The sequence below is a fragment of the Pangasianodon hypophthalmus genome, chromosome 25, assembly GCF_027358585.1.
Source record: "Pangasianodon hypophthalmus isolate fPanHyp1 chromosome 25, fPanHyp1.pri, whole genome shotgun sequence".
Taxonomy (NCBI): domain Eukaryota; kingdom Metazoa; phylum Chordata; class Actinopteri; order Siluriformes; family Pangasiidae; genus Pangasianodon; species Pangasianodon hypophthalmus.
This window is the reverse complement of record NC_069734.1, coordinates 10,110,818-10,128,611: the sequence shown is the minus strand read 5'-3', so window position 1 is coordinate 10,128,611 and position 17,794 is coordinate 10,110,818. Positions and strand designations below refer to the sequence as shown.

Here is a 17,794-nt window from a genome sequence, read left to right as displayed (position 1 = left end):
TTATGTGACATTTGGAAATGAAAAAAATGGCTGCTAAGTTATCCATCCATTAAATCATGTTTTTTTTATACATCAGCAGGGTTACTGATTAATCATATAAGTTGAATTTGAACGGAAACGATTACTAAAAGAAAGAAAGAAAGAAAGAAAGAAAGAAAGAAAAGGAGATCAGGATTCTCCTCGTGTAAACACACATCAGATAAAGGCATTTTATACAGTACACATTAAAAATGTTCCTTAGCATTTATACAGCAGAGTTTCCGTCGTTTCTCCCTCCCTGATCGAGTAACCTTTCTAGATGGCCTTTAATAAGAGCTGCACCATCAAAAGAACAATAGCAGCACTGACACGCTGAAGAAAGCATGGCAAGACAATTCCTGAGGAGTCTTTCAATAAGTTAATATTAGAGCCAGAGCCAAGGCCTCATTGTCATTCCAGACACACCCTGAGACTCTACTCCACTCAAAACCTGTTCTGAAAGGAATCTCCCACCAATAGACAGCAATTTCAGAGAAATACAAAGAGAGGGGATGCATGACGAGTTGACAAGAAACACACAGAAAGGAGAGAGAGAGAGAGAGAGAGAGAGAGAGAGAGAGAGAGAGAGAGAGAGTACTCCTACTTTTGACTGACACAACTGAAGTGAGAGCCACAGCACCGAACCTTATAGCAATCTAGCACAAAGGAATCTCACTCTACACATACCACTTTAGAGTGACTATGTTTGAGTGCACCAGGCTGAAGGTGCAACAAAATGTTAGTCTATCACCCTTGACAAATAGTGCATGTCATGCTAGAGACAAAGTCAAAATTATCGGCATCCTTTAAAATAACTGTCAAGATTTTATAAAATAACATATAATGATTTAAATTTTCCCCTCAAAGAATTAGAGAAATGGCATGCATTTACATTAAAAAAACATTTTATTTTTATTAAAGTAGTAATTTCCCTCAAATACATATGTGCCAAAATTTACACTACTAAAAAATATTTAACTAAATGCATGTTGTCACCTTTCAAAAAAATACTTTAAAATTGTCCTTGGCTTCTATGTAAAATCTATTTGGCATCCATCTGTGGAGATTTCCTGGTGCTACTGCTAGGAATTTGACCCATACTTCACCATTCTTCACCATACTTCAACTTTTCAATAAACTAATTTAAATTTTTGGCATTTTTCTCTCATCTTTTACTTACTACATTTAAAAATAGCTCTACTTTCTACTCACTATGGTTTCAAATGCCACTATATTTTTCTATAACCATATATTTGTAAAGTCATACGGCAGCTGTTTAGCATCAGCCAACTTCAAGAGGTTGATCAAAATTCCTAACAAATCTAAATTTTAACAAATGTAACAGCAGGAATGAGAGTGAAAATCCATCACAGTAATCTAGCTGTTGCTACATAAGCTTTGTATTCATCATGGTTTGTATTGTGACAGCTAGCTATTAGCATCCAGCTAGATTGCATCATCAGAGTTATTAGCATGCTAGTGAACACAGATATTAGGAATAAAGGTGCTGTTAGTTAGCCTTAGCTAATGTTTCCCCTTGATTCTTTGGTGAAGGAGGCACTAATTTGTAGTGTTGTGGTGCTTGAGACTGAGACTCAAGACAGTATAGTGCCTATATATTTAAGTGACTAGGTTTCCAAATACTTCTAATAAATCTTCTTATGTTCAAAATAATATAGCACAAGTATGTGTAATACATACTGTAGCTGCATGTGGCTGCAGAAAATTGTATAAGCCTGTGTCCTATGTATGTCCTGTGTACTTATTTGTAAAAATGATCATACCATTTAGTTAATTCATGAGAAATTTCATGTTAGGTTAGGAAGACACTACAATCATCAAATTAACACATCTGAGCATCTGGTCTTGGTCTTGACATGGACTCGGCTATGTGTGGTGTTAGTCTCGTCTTGGTCTTGGCCCGCTGTCATATTCAGTCTTGACTCCATTGGTCTTGATTTTGACATGGACCGGGCTATGTGTGGTGTTAGTCTCGTCTTGGTCTTGGCCTGCTGTCATACTCGGTCTTGACTCAGACTCCATTGGTTATGGTCTTGGTCTTGAACCCAACACTTCTAATTTACCATCAGTAACAAAAACCAGAGTGTGATTTGAGGCAGACGTCCTTTCTTTTGTGAAACTTTTATGTACTTTCATACTTTAGATTTAAGAGTTTATACTTCTCTGCTTTAATGTGAGTGAAAGCTTTGCCATTTGAAGCTTTACCAGAGGATTTATTTAGCCGCATAATTGCACTTTTACTTGACTAAAGAATTTTGGTATTTTTAACCTCCTCTGAACACTAAGTCATATATCCCTACAATGTCAAAATTGATATGTATTACTAACATGGTGGGGACATTTGGTCCCTTAACACACACACGAGCAAAGCCTATTAAACAACTCTTTTTGCAAGACTACTTTTCTCTACTCTGAAAATACAGTTTGCACTCCAGAGACCAGCTGCTATTTGCAAAGCGTAAAATAATAATAAGATCATTCAGATGTCACTATTTGTTGTTCTGTGTCTCTTCAGCCTGCAAGAATGTTATTTTCTCCCTACAGCACACACTCCATTAGACAGGTTCCCCAACACAAAGAGGTCTGATTGGACTATTATAAAACTATTTTTGTGGGTCCACAGAGGCCAGTCTATTTCATATCGCCCCTTTTGTATGGTTACAGGGTTGAACATCAGTCCCTGATTATGTTCCATGTCTCTGTCATTGTGTTTGTCTCTGATGGAGAGCAGTCAAAACACAACTCCATTGTTCACGCATACCGAATATTCAATATGGCTTGTATTTGAAGTTCACTGATCGCAATTTTCTCATAGTTTAACATCATAAGCATAGTTATATGATATTCTAGCCTTTTAGACATTTTTTCTACCTTGCTTTATTGCTTCAGCCGTTTCCAGAAGTTAACATCTATAAAACAAAGGATAATACTCTGACTCCTTTGAAGCGATTATGAGTGAATAGATTTTTCTATTATTAAAGACAGACAGTGTTCCCAGTGTGCGTTGGATCTATTCTACACTCAGGTTGGTAAGTTTAATTTAACCCTTTACTAGGAGAGCAAATTTAGTCTCAACACTACACCATAAAAATAGCTAGTTACAGTGCCTTACGTAATTATTCAGCCCCCTTGAACTTCTCCACATTTTGTACTGTTACAACCTGGAACTGAAATGGACTTTAGGATTGGGATTATATATGATGAATCTAAATTAGTTCTGTTTTATTTATAGTTCTGGTTATTAAAAAAAATATCCCAAAAACCTGCGGAGCATCATTAAATATAATCCCAATCAAATCCATTTCAGTTCCAGGTTGTAACACTACAAAATGTTCAAGTTCAAGGGGGTGGATACTTATGCAACACACTGTAAATATTCTTTTTGATAAAAATGCAGACTTCACATGCTGAAATATTAATCTAGATTAAGCCACCATTCTCAATGACTTCTGATCAGCCTTTTTTTGCATGTATTACATTAGGCATGGTCAGGCATACAAGATGTCACACTTGTAATTGCGTGGACATAGCTGGTTGGTTCAAGGCTTTAAATTGATGGAGCGCAAATCAATCTGCAAATGAGCATGTGTGCAAAACAAGAAAACCCTATGCACAAGCCGACAGATGATTGATGTCTCGGGAGACACAGAGCCCAGCGTGGCCTGAATACTCTGATTTTCCAGTGCTCTGTATTGATGAAGCAGAGGCGGAAAAGTGCCTTGATTACCCCCCTCTCTCCCATCGCAATGTATCGTGCTTCAGTTCACCGAACCCAAATAATGCAGCAAGATATGAACTTAATTACCTTTATTTTAAAAAAAAAGATAAAGGGAGAAAGAACATTCAAAGTTAATTTAATTTCTGTTTCTGTACAGCGTCCCTTGTAACCTGTTCTCTCACTCAGATATCTGAGTTTTTTTTTTTTTTTTTCATTTTGGCCAGTCTGAACGTGCTGAGCATTTTAATACAATTTTAAACAAGATTTTGACCAAATCCAAATTAAGAATCAATTATGAACTCTTCATCTATCATTGACTGATTACTGTTACACTTTGTGCTTGCAGAACATGAACAGTCTCTCCTTTATCACTCTACTATCAGTGCCATTAATACCTCTGCTTTCAAGAAGCTGTCTCCATCCAACCATAACTTGTCTTAGCATATGACAGGGCAGGGCACATGCTGCATCAGTGTTATCTGCAAGCCTGGAGCATCCCATTCCGAAGCTCTTCCACCTGTCAGGGCTGCTAATGTTCCTGGGATCGATGTTGGTAAAGCCCTGCACCTGCACACGCTTCCTGAATAAGCAAATGCAGAGATGCAAGGTGTGGCCTCAGGTCATCTCCTCCCCATCCCCAGAGATCCCAATGCTGAATTCTAGGCTTTCACAGAGAGTGCAGGTGATAACGCATACATCTCCAGCATTTTGATGAACGGGTTTGGTGGTCTCTAACCTCCCTGCAAGCATATTCAGGCCATTAGCCACATTCCTCTTGCTGAGATCCATTCAGCACTGCAATTTTCCCCGGCAGACAAGCGACAGAGCAAGGAAGGGAGGCAGGCAGATGTGAATTACTCCTCCATCCCAATGCGTGAGATGCAAGGACAAAAGCACAAATGTAACCTTGGCCCAAATTTCCTTCAATCCAGCCCTGGTGTGTTCAACAAGTGCCTACATTTTCCTTCTTCATTCAGCTTAAACACTTAGCCTCCCTGCAGCCTTCTGATCGTGCTACATAATGGATGCTACACATACAGTGGCTTGCATAAGTATTCACCCTTGAACTTTTCCACATTTTGTAATGTTACAATCTGGAACTGAAATGGACTTAATTGGGATTATATGTCATGAATCTATAGGAGATAGCCCATAATATTAAAGTGGGGGGAACATCAATGTAGTTTGCAAAAATATTTACAAATAAATACCATAAAAAGTTGTGATTGCATAAGTATTCACCCCATAAATTCATTGCCATAGCTGAATGGAGTCCATTTGTGTGTAATTAAAGTGTCATGTGATCTCAATATAAATGCACCAGTTCCTGGAGTGCTCCAGAGTTCGTTAGAGAACATAGTTAAACAAACAGCATAATGAAGAACAAAATAATTCTGGGGCAAAGTTCTGGAAAAGTATCAGTCAGGGTTTGGTTCTAAAAAAAAAATCCCAAATTTGACCATCCCACAGAGCACTATTCAATCCCTTATTAAGAATGGAAAGAATATGGCACAACCACAACTCCACCATACCTCAGTGACTACATAAAGAGGGGATTAGTCTGAGAAGGAACAAATACTTACACTGTATTTTTGCATGGGTGTGTAACATTTCTGTCACAGAATGGTAGAATGTCAGGGATGTGTCACTAATATTGGATAACAAGGAAACAGTGTCACTGACACGAAGCACCATGCAAAAGCATCCAATCTGCTATGCTAATATCTGCAATACCAACATCAGCAATCAACATACCTATCTGTCACTGGTGCAGGAGCTGTCATAGTGGAACAGACTCCTAGACCCAGGACCACTAGATACAGCAGTTAAAGGCCCTAGAGTAACAAATTTGCATTTTTAAGAGATGGGAAGGTCCGCATCAAGACTACATTTGCATAAGGCCCGTAAAGGCTACAGGCTACATGACATGCTTTCTAAAATACAGAATTGCTAGGCTATACAACAAGTACACTTAAACTAAATAAAACACTTACTTCTTACTGTGTTGTTCCAGAGGATGATGGTGCAGGGATTGTTGAAGTTTGTGCAGCCAGGGAACCTTTATCTGTAAAATAAATTCCATCAGTACATATTTATGAACATACTCTAACTATACAAATATTAGAATTCATTATTTAAATGTGAACAATAATAATTTGGCTGTTTATTGGAGCCAGAGAGATGTTTTATTCTTGAACTTTCCACCGACAGAACATATTTTTGAGTTATTCAGGTGTAATTCAAACCAGTCAAAGAGGCCAATAACTATAAAAACTCATTGAAAAAAATATGGTGGGTTGTGATTTCCACCACTGTAACAAAATAAAATAAATTTAAAACAAAAAATCATAGACCTCTGGCTATGCTTTATGGACCCTATGTTGAGAACCACTGCTTTAGGTTGCTGTAGAGGAAAAGAATATCATCTAATAACCCTGGATTAGCTAGACAGGCTTCTCTTCTCTCGGATAATAAATCTTACAGTTATTTCGGTAATTACATCTTTGTTCCTCCATTTTGATGCTTTTTACTCCGTTTTCGGATTGATGTTACATCAGTGGTGCTTTTCCTACAGCTGTCAACGTGCTTCCTCAACAAAACAATGAAGCCACTGATTAGATTTTTCTAACTGTCCTTGATTACATGAACATTCGACTATATGCCTAATGTAAGCCTGTAGATTGTGGTGTTAAAAATATTAGACTGGCTATGTTTTTCCTCATCCACTGGGTTTAGCACTGTCTATTGCTCACTCAACAATTTACTCTTTCGTAGATTTCCTGCTTTTTTTTTAAATATATTATTTATTTAATTTTTTTTTGTATATGTATAGTTTTTACCCTGCCCATGCTCAACTCACTTCTATTATTTTAAACTGTGCTGTAGCACTCGGCATCCCTTATACACTGCGCTCGTCGAATGCAAGTGAGTGAAAGAAAGAAAGTATACAGGTCTCTGAGGTGCTTTGCATCTAAAATTGTAATCAGGAGTGAAGCACCTGAAATGCTCACACTGGGTCCTAGAACCTTGATTTCAAATGTGCCATGCACAAAGTGGAAGGAAATTGCCCTCGACGACATCACAGCTTCCTGCTGTGAGTCACACATTAACATAGCAACTTCCTTCAGTGCAAAAAGCACACATGAATTAGCTGGGTTAATTAGGGGAACTGACAGCCTATAATTACAGCCTGTTCGGACATCTGATCTGCTGATTTAAGGTACTGTCCACTGGAAGTATGCACTGGATCTGTTTGTGCACATTTATAGTGCAGACCAAGTAATTGGTCGGTTTGTATTTATCTTTATGCTCCATCTTATTTCACTTAGGTCTGAAGGTATTTGAATATATATTGGATGAAACTAATAACCTGAAGTAATTGCACAACTGGCTGCTTAGTTGTTTCTTAGTCAGCATTTTGTTGATGCATTTTTATACAATAGAAGGCCATTAAAACCTACCATGCTGATTTTATATGTGGCATTTGCATCTGTAGTCAGTTGCTGTCATTTCTCAGCATGAGGAGCAATAAAGACTGATGGATAGTAAAGTCATGGGTTTGTGCGGTATAGCAATTTAATCGTCTCTACACGATTTTACACTGCCACGATATCCAGTGACATTTACCTTAATTATATTATATTACCAGATCTGCCAACTTTTACGCATTTTCTGTAGGAGCTCCACAATTTAACATCGGAGTATGCTAGTGTGAGTCATCACTGAAAAATATCCCAGAAGAGTTGTCTTTTTCTCCCCAATCAGCATATGAATCTGGAATGATTTGTGCAGATGGTTTGAACTCCCTGATATTAACTGACACTGCCTGGAAGTCCTGCCCACTTCCCCATCTCTGGAATTGCTTTCTGTCAGGGTAACTGGACAATATTTTGAGTTCATTAATACAAAATAATAACTATCAGTGATCAGTATCAGTATAGTATGTTTGATTTAGCTAACAATTACTGTATATAGTTTAACATCAGTTAACTATATTTATCAGGGATTCCACCAAAAAATATCAGCTAAAAAAATGGTCAAAAGAGGAAAAAGGATGAAAAAGATTAAACAGGTCTCCAACAAGGTACCAAATCTAACATTTTATAAATAATGATAATGGTGATGATAATTAGAAAGTGATTAAAAATGCTGTTTTTTTTCCTCTCTCTCCTCCGTTGGTCAGCACTCAAATGTGTCGAGCAACAAACTTGAGAAAATATCAGAAATTTGCAAAAGGATTTTATCGAAAATGTACTGTTGTGTTTTTTTTCTGTTTACTTTGGATTACTGCAGAATCACCATCCAGTTGAGTTTTCACAGTTGCCACTGCCAGCAAGCAGTTCCTGACTGTACAGCCTGTAATATTATTACACCCTTTCTGTACTGTCCTTAAACCTGAAATGGTTGAAATGCTTGTGTTCCTGTCTTTTTTTTTCCGGGTTCTGGATAATAATAATAATAATTTATTTACCGCTAAAAAAATTGCCAACAAGGAAAAATCAATATTGCACAAGCCTGTAAAGCCAAAGTTGTTATGAAGCTTAAAAAGTCAATCAGTCAATCAGAGACACAGCCAAACCAGACCCATCACTGTTCAATACATAGTTAAGAAACAACAATATTTGTTGTGAACTTATTTACTTGTGAATTACACCTACTTGTATGCACCTTTAACCTGACTGGTAAATCATCAGTCGCTACAAATACAAACACTTGGATGGCAGCACATTGTTACGGGTCAGATCTCACTCAGTGATGCTCTCAGATTGCTTCGAACAGCTGGTCAACACTGGCCTTATCCTTAAATGCCAAGGTGCCAGCTTTCATCACGTGTTTACACACCAGCCAGAATTTGAGTTTTCCGGAATGAACAAGACTAGAATAAACAACTCCAGTAGGAATTGGCTGTGATTTGTCTTGCTGTTACTCAGCAGGTATGCCCACACTCAGGAAGGGAACGATGAGAGCAGTCACAGTGGGGTTGAATCAGCTGAGCCTAGCAGTCTCCAGCCAGCGTGGGCAGCCTGCGAGTTATGGCACCTCTGGGAATAATGTTCATTCAAATGGATGGGGGGAACGGTGGCAGTGGAAACCGGAAGGCAATAGAACAAAGACTGGCTCCATGGAGCGACTTGTCGCTGAATCCATCACTAGAAGAAGAAGTCACTTAGTCCCTCTCCACCTCACGCTTCATCTATCATGAGTTCGACAGAATCTTCAATAGACAGGGCAGACTTATTAAACCTGGAAAATGTGAATATGAATGTTCCCTTGCATGGTGCCTTTTCTAATCTCATAGGTGCTCCCACATGAGTTTTAGGAGCACACTGACACCTTGTGGATGAAAAAAATTAATTTCTATTGTGTGACACTGCGTCAAGTCCAAATCGCTAACCGAAAACATTTGAAAAAATCAATTGCTGACAGAATCCTACATAGACGAACATGTCGTACATGACACATCAACGCCAAGGGAGCCAATGAGGATCGAATGGGTCACTCCAGGTTCATGTAAAGCCTAAGAAAAACCTGACTTTTTAAAGAAAGAAAAAATCTGCGATAAGCAGCCTAGTAGTGAGTCAGCATTAATGGCTTATTTCAAGAAACCAGCCACTGACAGAATGAAATGCTTTAATAGGATAAAGGGTTTGGTGTGTAGCAGAAAACCCTTCATACTCCCTTCATTCTTAGAGATTCACTCATCATAATTTTCTTTAATGACATAATAGGAATTATATTTCCTTGAATGATATGGTGAATTCATATATTAGGTGCATGACAATAGAACAAGCCTTTAATTTAGCAGACTGCTATGAACACACGGTTAATCAGATATTGCTTTATTATCCTTAATTATGAAATATTCATAATAACATTTGTAACAAGTATGACACATCATGCCAGCTGATATCTGATTGGTGGAGACAGAATCTTTCTGATTACCAGTATTCAATTTGTGCCTCATTGTCTGCTTCTCTAAAAGAAAGTGAGCGTCATCCAGACGTCAGCAGTGAGTCAGATTAAATAATGCCTTTAGCTTCAGCGGGAAGTGCGGCTGGGTCTAAACCACACTGCTTCATCTGCACAGCAATGTCAAACAGGTAGTCATAACATTCACACCTGGAAGAAAGGGAAAGATGATTAAACGGGGTGAGTGAGACAGCATGAAAAAGATACCAAACTATTACCTATAATACTGTCACATCCATCAAAATATAGGACTGAAACCAGCACTACTGAATAGACAGCACAACTCACTAATGCTCATTTATTTTACAAATGTTAAGGAAAACGAAATTATTGTGTAAAAAGGTAATTGCGCCTCTTGCTCAATATCTAATTACATCCATGCTGGCAGCAGTGATTACAGCCAAATACGCCCCATTTGTTGGCTGGATGAGCTATGTGCTGCTCATAATCAGACACTCTGATGCAGATCTAATGATGGGAATGTTTACTCTCTGAAACTCTATAGAAGTAAAAGTAACCTAACCAGTGACGTTTTATGAAAATATATTTAAAATGTCAACTATGTTAATCCCTCAAACCACAGTTGAGAGAAAACTGCAAGTAAAAGAGATCCCTAATATTTTGTAAAAATTTCAGTGCGATAAAATTGGTAAAAGCATTTCTATAATGATCTGTGTGTTTATTAAAACCTCGCTGTTGTTGTAATAAATTCAAAAGATATCCGGCATATCTTTTGCAGTTCTGAATTGGACGTTCAATAAAAATAAATAAATAAATAAATAAAAATTCTCAGGCAGAATACTGAATAGTGTTTGTTTCACGATACAGCAAAGCATCACACTGTAACACTTTCTGACTATTGTAGTGCAACTTTTGTACACTTTTTTTGGTTTCTAAGTTTTGGAAACTACTCTGTAACTATTTATCCAGGAATCTCAGCAGTTTTCTTGGATTTGTGCCTTTAGAAGCTGTGCGCTGCCAGGTTTACTTACTACTGGCAAGAGCTCATCCTAATCAAACCTGATATATTACTGATGTATTCCAACAGTATTCCTATAACTAGACAGAACTGGATAAAGGAGTTATTATTTCTTCCACCCCCGCTGCTTGCGTAATTACCTCGAAACCCAAATAAATGACAACAGCACAACACTATAGCAACATTTCCCTTCAGGCTCTCGGTGAATAAATTCAGTGTGAAAACTTGCAGAAATGAGCAGCAGTGTTGTATACGATAATACGCTGTAGCCAGTGTATGGTCTGGTATCTCACATGGTCTTGGCTTTCTCCCAGCTCTCTCCCCACACGTAGACTCCATGCCGTCTGACGAGCACAGCACAGGAATCTGGGTACTCCTCCATAGCTCTGGCCATGCGCTCCTTCAGGTCCTTCTCCTCTGGCGTGTTCTCAATGATGGGCACCACCAGTGTCTCGTCGTACCTTAAAGCACAAACAAGCAAAGCGTGAAAGACAACCTGCAGCTGTGATTGTTTTGAGCCAGTGAGAGCATATACGGCTATATTCAGTGCAGTCTGCTGGGAGGTTTTTAAATTTCCTTTGTTAGTAGCATAAATCGACAGAAAGTAGGCCCCCTTTTGTACTTTAATTTACTATTAGACTACACGGATGAGTGCAGTCTGATATTTCAACAAGGTGATTCCTCTTAAATAAGTGAAATATTGGCTTCGCTGCTGGTTATATTCTTTATCTTTATACAGTCTTTATTATATACTCAGACCTTGAGTGACAAAACTACAGCAACGATAATGTTAAAATGGATTTATTACTTTTTATTCCCAAGCTTAACTTAAAGTTTAACCTGTAAATAGTTTTAAAATGTACATATATACATGTATGAGGACACTGAATACAAGTCATAAGAAGAGCAATAAAGGAAGACTATTTTAGCAACTTATTTGTTTCAATTTTTAGACAAGAAAGTTAGAAGTTGCAAACTAAGAGACAGAACAGAAAAAAAGTAGAACAGAACCAAGGTTTTGGAATGAATGTCCACTGATCACTGGCTGACCCACCTCAGATTTCAAATCTGCAATAAAAACTCATCTCTTCAATCAATGCAATTCCTATACTTTTGCATCTGAATTCCCATGTGTAAGATGTCATTTTTACAGACATTCATTCATCTTCAATAATTGCTTTATCCTGGTCAGGGTCACAGTGGTTCCAGAGCCTATCCCAGGCACACTGGAAGCAAGCCATGTATAAACCGTGGATGGGACACCAGTCCAATGGAGGGCACCATGCAAACATACAGTCACAAGTTGGGACAATTTAGAGAAATCCACCTGCTGACGTTTTTTTTGAGGTAGTAGGAAACTGGAGAACCAAAAGAATGATCACAAAGTCATGGGGAGAACATGAGAAATGCCACATGGACAGTACCCCGAGATCAGGTTTGAAGCAGGGACCAAGGAGCTGTGAGGCGACAACGCTACACGCTGCCCTTACAGACATACCAAAAGCTGCATTAAAATTGCAAACTGAGTGCCTGACTGATTTCCACAGCTTTGAAAGATAAAAACAGAACGTAGCCTCAGCATTTCTTTTGTTCTTTACCCATTTGACATTTAACAGTCTTATAGAACATGATCAAACAACAATGTGGTGCAAAAGATCAATCCATGGACCATAAATTTGCACATTTAAGGCCAGAACTTCAAGACATTCTACCAACAGAACTTTTGTTTGAAAAGGTCTACTTCAGTCTGTGAGAGCAACCGCTTATCCAACAGACACTCACTCGTCTGAAGACAGGCTGTATTCGGTTAGAATGTGGGTTACTTTCCTTTGTGAGTCATGCCTTATAATAAGCCATTTAAGAATGGTTTGAAACTTGGTAGAGCAACCTGTTTTAATCTATGATTATTATATAATGTGTCATTAGTAAGCAAATGGCAAGAAGAAGAGACTGTGACCACATTATAGTTGCTCAGCATTTCATACTTGCTGAGATTCTGGAACAAGATCTCTGTTGAAAATAACATAAAATGCAGAAATCATCCACTGGTAAAACAGATATACAGTATAATGCCTTTACCTGCCTTTTAATGTGTTTTTAATGTGTGCTGCACAAATAAGTCCGATCCATGGAGGCCCCAACTTGCAACTTACAGGTAGGCAGGTGGTTTTAATGTTAAGGCTGATTGGTATGAATGTTTTTTTTTTTCTTTAGTCAGATTATTAAAGGATAATTAGGCTGAATGTACACCAAGCCACTATTGATATGTAAAGGCTGTCATTTTGTACTTACCATTACAACTCAAGTAAACAGGTTTTTCATTGTTTTCTCAATGTCAAATTTATTTTAGTAATTGTTACAGATATGGTGATTGATTGCTCATGCCAAAAGGGTGAAACTTTTTTGCACAAGGGTGAGTCAAACTAATACCTTAAAAGTGCGAAATAAATTAGAGAAACCGCACAATAAATTTGTAGTTGCAAAAGTAAAAACACACTGCTAGCACCTTCTACTGCAACCTTAAACCTGATACACTTCTGTAACACCTGTTTGAAATAAAAGATGCAAAAAAAAAATTATATTTTCTTTTGACTCACCGCCATACATAAACAGTTAAATAACAGCAGATTGGATACATCTTCTAAACAATAATACACAAATCAAACTGGTACTACATTAACATCTGTATCACATCTAACCTATAATTGCGCCTGAGGCAGCAACATTAGGGCAGCAGCTGTATAAGATGGCTGTTTTACTGTCTTAAGCTCTGTGATGTCATTTTTTCTATTAAATAAATAGCAGTATGTCATAAAATCTAGGGATGACATGCCTTTTGTGTGTCATGTCTTATACTAAGCTGTTTAGGAATGGTTTGAAACTTTGAAACTTGTCAGTGTCCTTAATATAACAACCTGCTTTAATGTGCCCATCTTTCACTGTTCTCACATTTCTGTGAGTTTCGTTTTTGTGATCTTTTATTCTTTTACACACTAACTAGGTCAATGGAGCATTCAGGAAATTTACATTATTACAAAACATATTATATCCCAGAGAGTGTTCCAACCTGAAATTGGAGCCCGAATTTCCTCTACGAATCCCCTTGATCATCTCTTGGTGTGTGATGCGAAACTCCTTGCCAGGAAACAGCAAAGTGGCCATCACAGCAGCCTTCGAGTGTGTATGAATTACCGCTTGGGCTCCTGCACATAGTGAAGATCACAGAGAACTTTAAACATGCCCAGTGTGAACAATCTGAGGCCCGTGTGTGTCTGTGTATACTCTCACCCCTCATGGTATACGCATTCATGAACAGTGGCGTGCACTGGCTCTTCTTTAGTTTCTTGCATGCAGGAGGAGTGCTGATGTCCCGTTCCTCAATATCACACACAAACATGTCCTCTGGCTGCAGACAAACAGCAATGCTGTTGCATAATACTAGTATGTAGTTATACCACAGTGCTGTTGAATTTCCAATTCTAATTGGTCAGCAGATGTTGATTAATATTCTATAACAGCACAGCTCTGACAGAGGTGCCAGCTGCAAGGTATATATTAATGCACTTGTTCTAATACACTACATTTCTATAGCAACAGCTAACACAGGGACTCAAATGTCAGATGTGCCACAAACGGATTTAAAAAACACGTGCAATCATTGGTATGCTGAAGCTTTGTGTAAGAGGATGTTTATTTAACCTTTACTGAAGGAGTCTCTGGTGTCAGTGCTTTCTGACAGCCAGAGGTAACCTTAAGCTGTAAATATTCCCCCACTGGAAAGTCATGAATGAAGGAGTTTGAAATTTGTGGTTTCTAGGTAACATGACAAGCTGTGTGTCTGTCCTTTTTTGTATAATTATCTTCAAGAATGAGAGAGAAAAAGAAACTTAAAACAAAAGTGATTACAGGAACTAACTTAAACGTGCGAAATAAATTAGAGAAACAGCACAATAAATTTGTAGATTTTTAAAAAAGTATGACTTATGATACTTTTAGAAATAATTAAAAAAATGATTACATTTGGCAAATTGTGTTGTAAAACAGGAATAAAGCTTGTGCTGTTATTGGAAAATAATCAACTTCAGAAATAACCATCCTCGCTAATGTCTCCTTTCGCACAGTGCAATAATTAACCTGAACCCTGGCCAGAGTGAATATCTCAGGAACATTAACACTGCACCTGAGATTTTATACAATTTTCAGGGAAATCATCATGAGGGCTATTACCCGAAAAAAAGCGTATCAGTAAAATCCCACATGAAAGATTGAATGACAGAAAGCTTGAGCAGACAGCAGTAAAGTTATGATGATTATGTTCCAGGTTTTAGAGGAACATTAAGAGACTATAAGACAGGAATATTTAAAAACTGACAAAGAAAGAAATCACTTACCTGTATTCTTTCCTTCTGAACTCCAGATGGGGCGATATAAATGTGGTCCCTGTTACAAAGACATATTTTCACAACTACATTTACTCCAAAAGTGCTTAAAAATGTCTAACTATATTCCAAACTATCATTTCAGGAAGAATGATCTGACCAACCCATGTCTAAGGCTTATTCCACCTCCTGTTCCTGTCACCCATCCGAGCTGATAGAAGAGTCTGCACAGCTCAGGGATGAGGAGACGCGGATGCTCCTTATCCTGTAAATAATAACAAATATGACGTTTTAGCAGTTGTAGCAAAATAGCTTCCTATTCCCTATACATATATTTACAGTGTGTGTAGCCATGTCAGAACCTTTTTCTCCTTTATTGTGAAATTGCAGCATATAAAAATCAAGTGACAAAAAACCAGAAATGTTTTAGGGAAAAAAAGAAAAACATCCAGCTTGCATAAGTGTGAACACCTTTTTATATTTGGGAATGTGGCAGTGTTCAGAATCAACCAGTCACATTCAAATTCATGTTAAATACTACTTAGTATACATCTGTCATCAATTATCCCCAAATAAAATACAGATGTTGCTACAGGATTTTCCTGACATTTTCTGGAAACGCCATGGGCCTCAAAGAGCTTACAAAGCAGGTACAGGATCTCACTGTTGAAAAATATCAGGAGAAGGTTTCAAAAGATTTCCAAGGCATTGGATATAAAATGGAACACTGTAAAGACAGTAATCTACAAGTGGAGAAAATATAGCACAACAGTGACATTACTAAGAACAGGATGTCCCTCTAAAATTGATAAGACCTGGAGAAAACTGGTCAGGGAGGCTGCCAAGACATTACAAGAATTGCAGTAATTTCCGGCAAGTACTGGCTGTTCCCAACACGTGACAACAATGTGAAAATCAATTCTTCATGTCCTACTGGGGAGGGTATGGAAGCCTTTTCAACTTAAAAAAAAAATCCAATCTCCCAAAACCATGTGGAATAATGTGTTATGGTCTGATGAGACCAAAGTTTAACTTTTTTGGCATAATAGCAAAAGATACGTTTAGCATAAAACAAACAAACAAACAAACAAACAAACAAACAAACAAACAAACAAACAAACAAACACAGCACATCACCAAAAGAACACGATCCCTATGGTGAAGCATGGAGGTGGCAGCATCAGGCTTTGGGGCTTTATTCTGAATAATGAATAGCTCCAAATATTAGATCATTTTGGTGCAAAACCTTAAGGCTTCTGCTAAAACACTTAAGATGAAGACTAAGGAATTTCATCTTTCAAAGCTCACTTCCAAATCAACAAAGGAATGACTTCACCAAAACAAGATTAAGGTTTTGGAATGGCCCAGCCAGAGTCCAGATCTAAATCCAATCGAGAATGTGTGGAGTGACTTGAAGAGGGCGGTGCACAGGAGACGTCCAGCCAATCTGACAGTTACAAAGCTTGTGCAAGGAAGAATGGCAAAATATCACCAAGTCAAGATGTGCCAATCTCTTACCCAAAAAGATTGAATGCTGTGATAAAATCTAAAGGTGCTTCAGCTAAGGATTAGTTTAGGGGTGTGCACACTTATGCAACCAGGTTATTGTACATTTTTATTTTTCATTTTTCCCTAAAATGATTCTTGTTATTTTTCACTTTAATTGATAGGTTGTAGTTTCACAAAAAAGGTAGAAAAGGTTCTGACTTGATTTATTTTGGTTTCATATTTTACTTCACAAAATCCTGCCATTTTAAAAGGGGTGTGTACACTTTTTATATCCACTGTATAAATGCTCTATACAGGATCCTGTTTAGGATTTAGCCATATTTCGTCATTTAGTTATAATAATAATAATAATAATAATAATAATAACCAGGTACACAAAATTCAGACGCAAATTTCAGCAAATAATTTATTTATACATTTCAATAACCTGAACTCCATCATGATTATTTGTTCAGTGACTGATAAATAAAATAAACACACACACACACACACACACACACACACACACACACACATATTTTTGCTATTTTATGTTAGCAGTAGAGATGTGAAAGTGTTTATTTCACTTACCAGTGGTACAGTTATGTCGTTACAATTCCCGTTATCTGTGACAGATGACATAATTTATTACAAAACTGAACTAAAGTAGCTCATACAGGGAAAAACAAAACAAAACAAAATAAAACAAAACAAACAAAAACACTCATATGCCTGGTGAGAACTTTATCAAGCGCTTCTTCTTCTTCGTCTTCTACTAATTCTTCTTCCTGAGTTGATTGAATTGGTTGCCGTCCAACGTTATGGCGTTTTAGCGCCACCTACTGCACTGGAGTGGCTGCACACGTCAACACTTGGACTTTTTCCATTTCCTTAAAGCAAATGTCCACACTCGAATACGTTAAATATGTTTATGTTGAAGTATTTGTGATGTACTTACAGGTGTTGGTGCTAATTTGTTGTTTGGTGCTGTATTTTGGTTATTCCTGTGAGAAGTTAGCAGTTAGCACATCACATGGGGACACTGTTAGCGCAGTTACGATGGGGTTGAATAGGAGAAAAAAAAATAAAGATGACAAACATAAGGGTTATTGTTCATTGTTAGGTCCTAAATAAAGCTTTTTTATCACCCACTATTTTCTAACAATATTCAATGTCATTCATCCATTTTCTGTAATGCTTATTCTACACAGGGTCGTGCGG

General features: G+C 37.6%; 1 protein-coding gene across 1 annotated transcript; it reads right to left on the bottom strand.

The window, feature by feature from the left end:
• Positions 1-9,581: 9,581 nt before the first annotated feature.
• Positions 9,582-17,304, bottom strand: apip (APAF1 interacting protein). Its single transcript, XM_026937368.3, has 7 exons — positions 17,165-17,304; positions 15,250-15,350; positions 15,098-15,146; positions 13,995-14,112; positions 13,774-13,909; positions 11,000-11,167; positions 9,582-9,877 (listed from the first exon to the last, which is right to left on the bottom strand). The coding sequence occupies exons 1-7, from the start codon at positions 17,213-17,215 to the stop codon at positions 9,778-9,780; spliced, it is 723 nt and encodes a 240-aa protein (XP_026793169.1). The 5' UTR covers positions 17,216-17,304; the 3' UTR covers positions 9,582-9,777.
• Positions 17,305-17,794: the final 490 nt, after the last annotated feature.

Coding starts and splice junctions, on each gene's coding strand:
- apip (XM_026937368.3), bottom strand. CDS start 17,215: ATGTCATCTGTCACAGATAACGGGAATTGTAACGACATAACTGTACCA. Junction 14,113..15,097: donor TTCAGAAGGAAAGAATACAG/GTAAGTGATTTC, acceptor GTTTGTCTGCAG/CCAGAGGACATGTTTGTGTG. Junction 9,878..10,999: donor TGGGAGAAAGCCAAGACCAT/GTGAGATACCAG, acceptor CCTTTCTTCCAG/GTGTGAATGTTATGACTACC.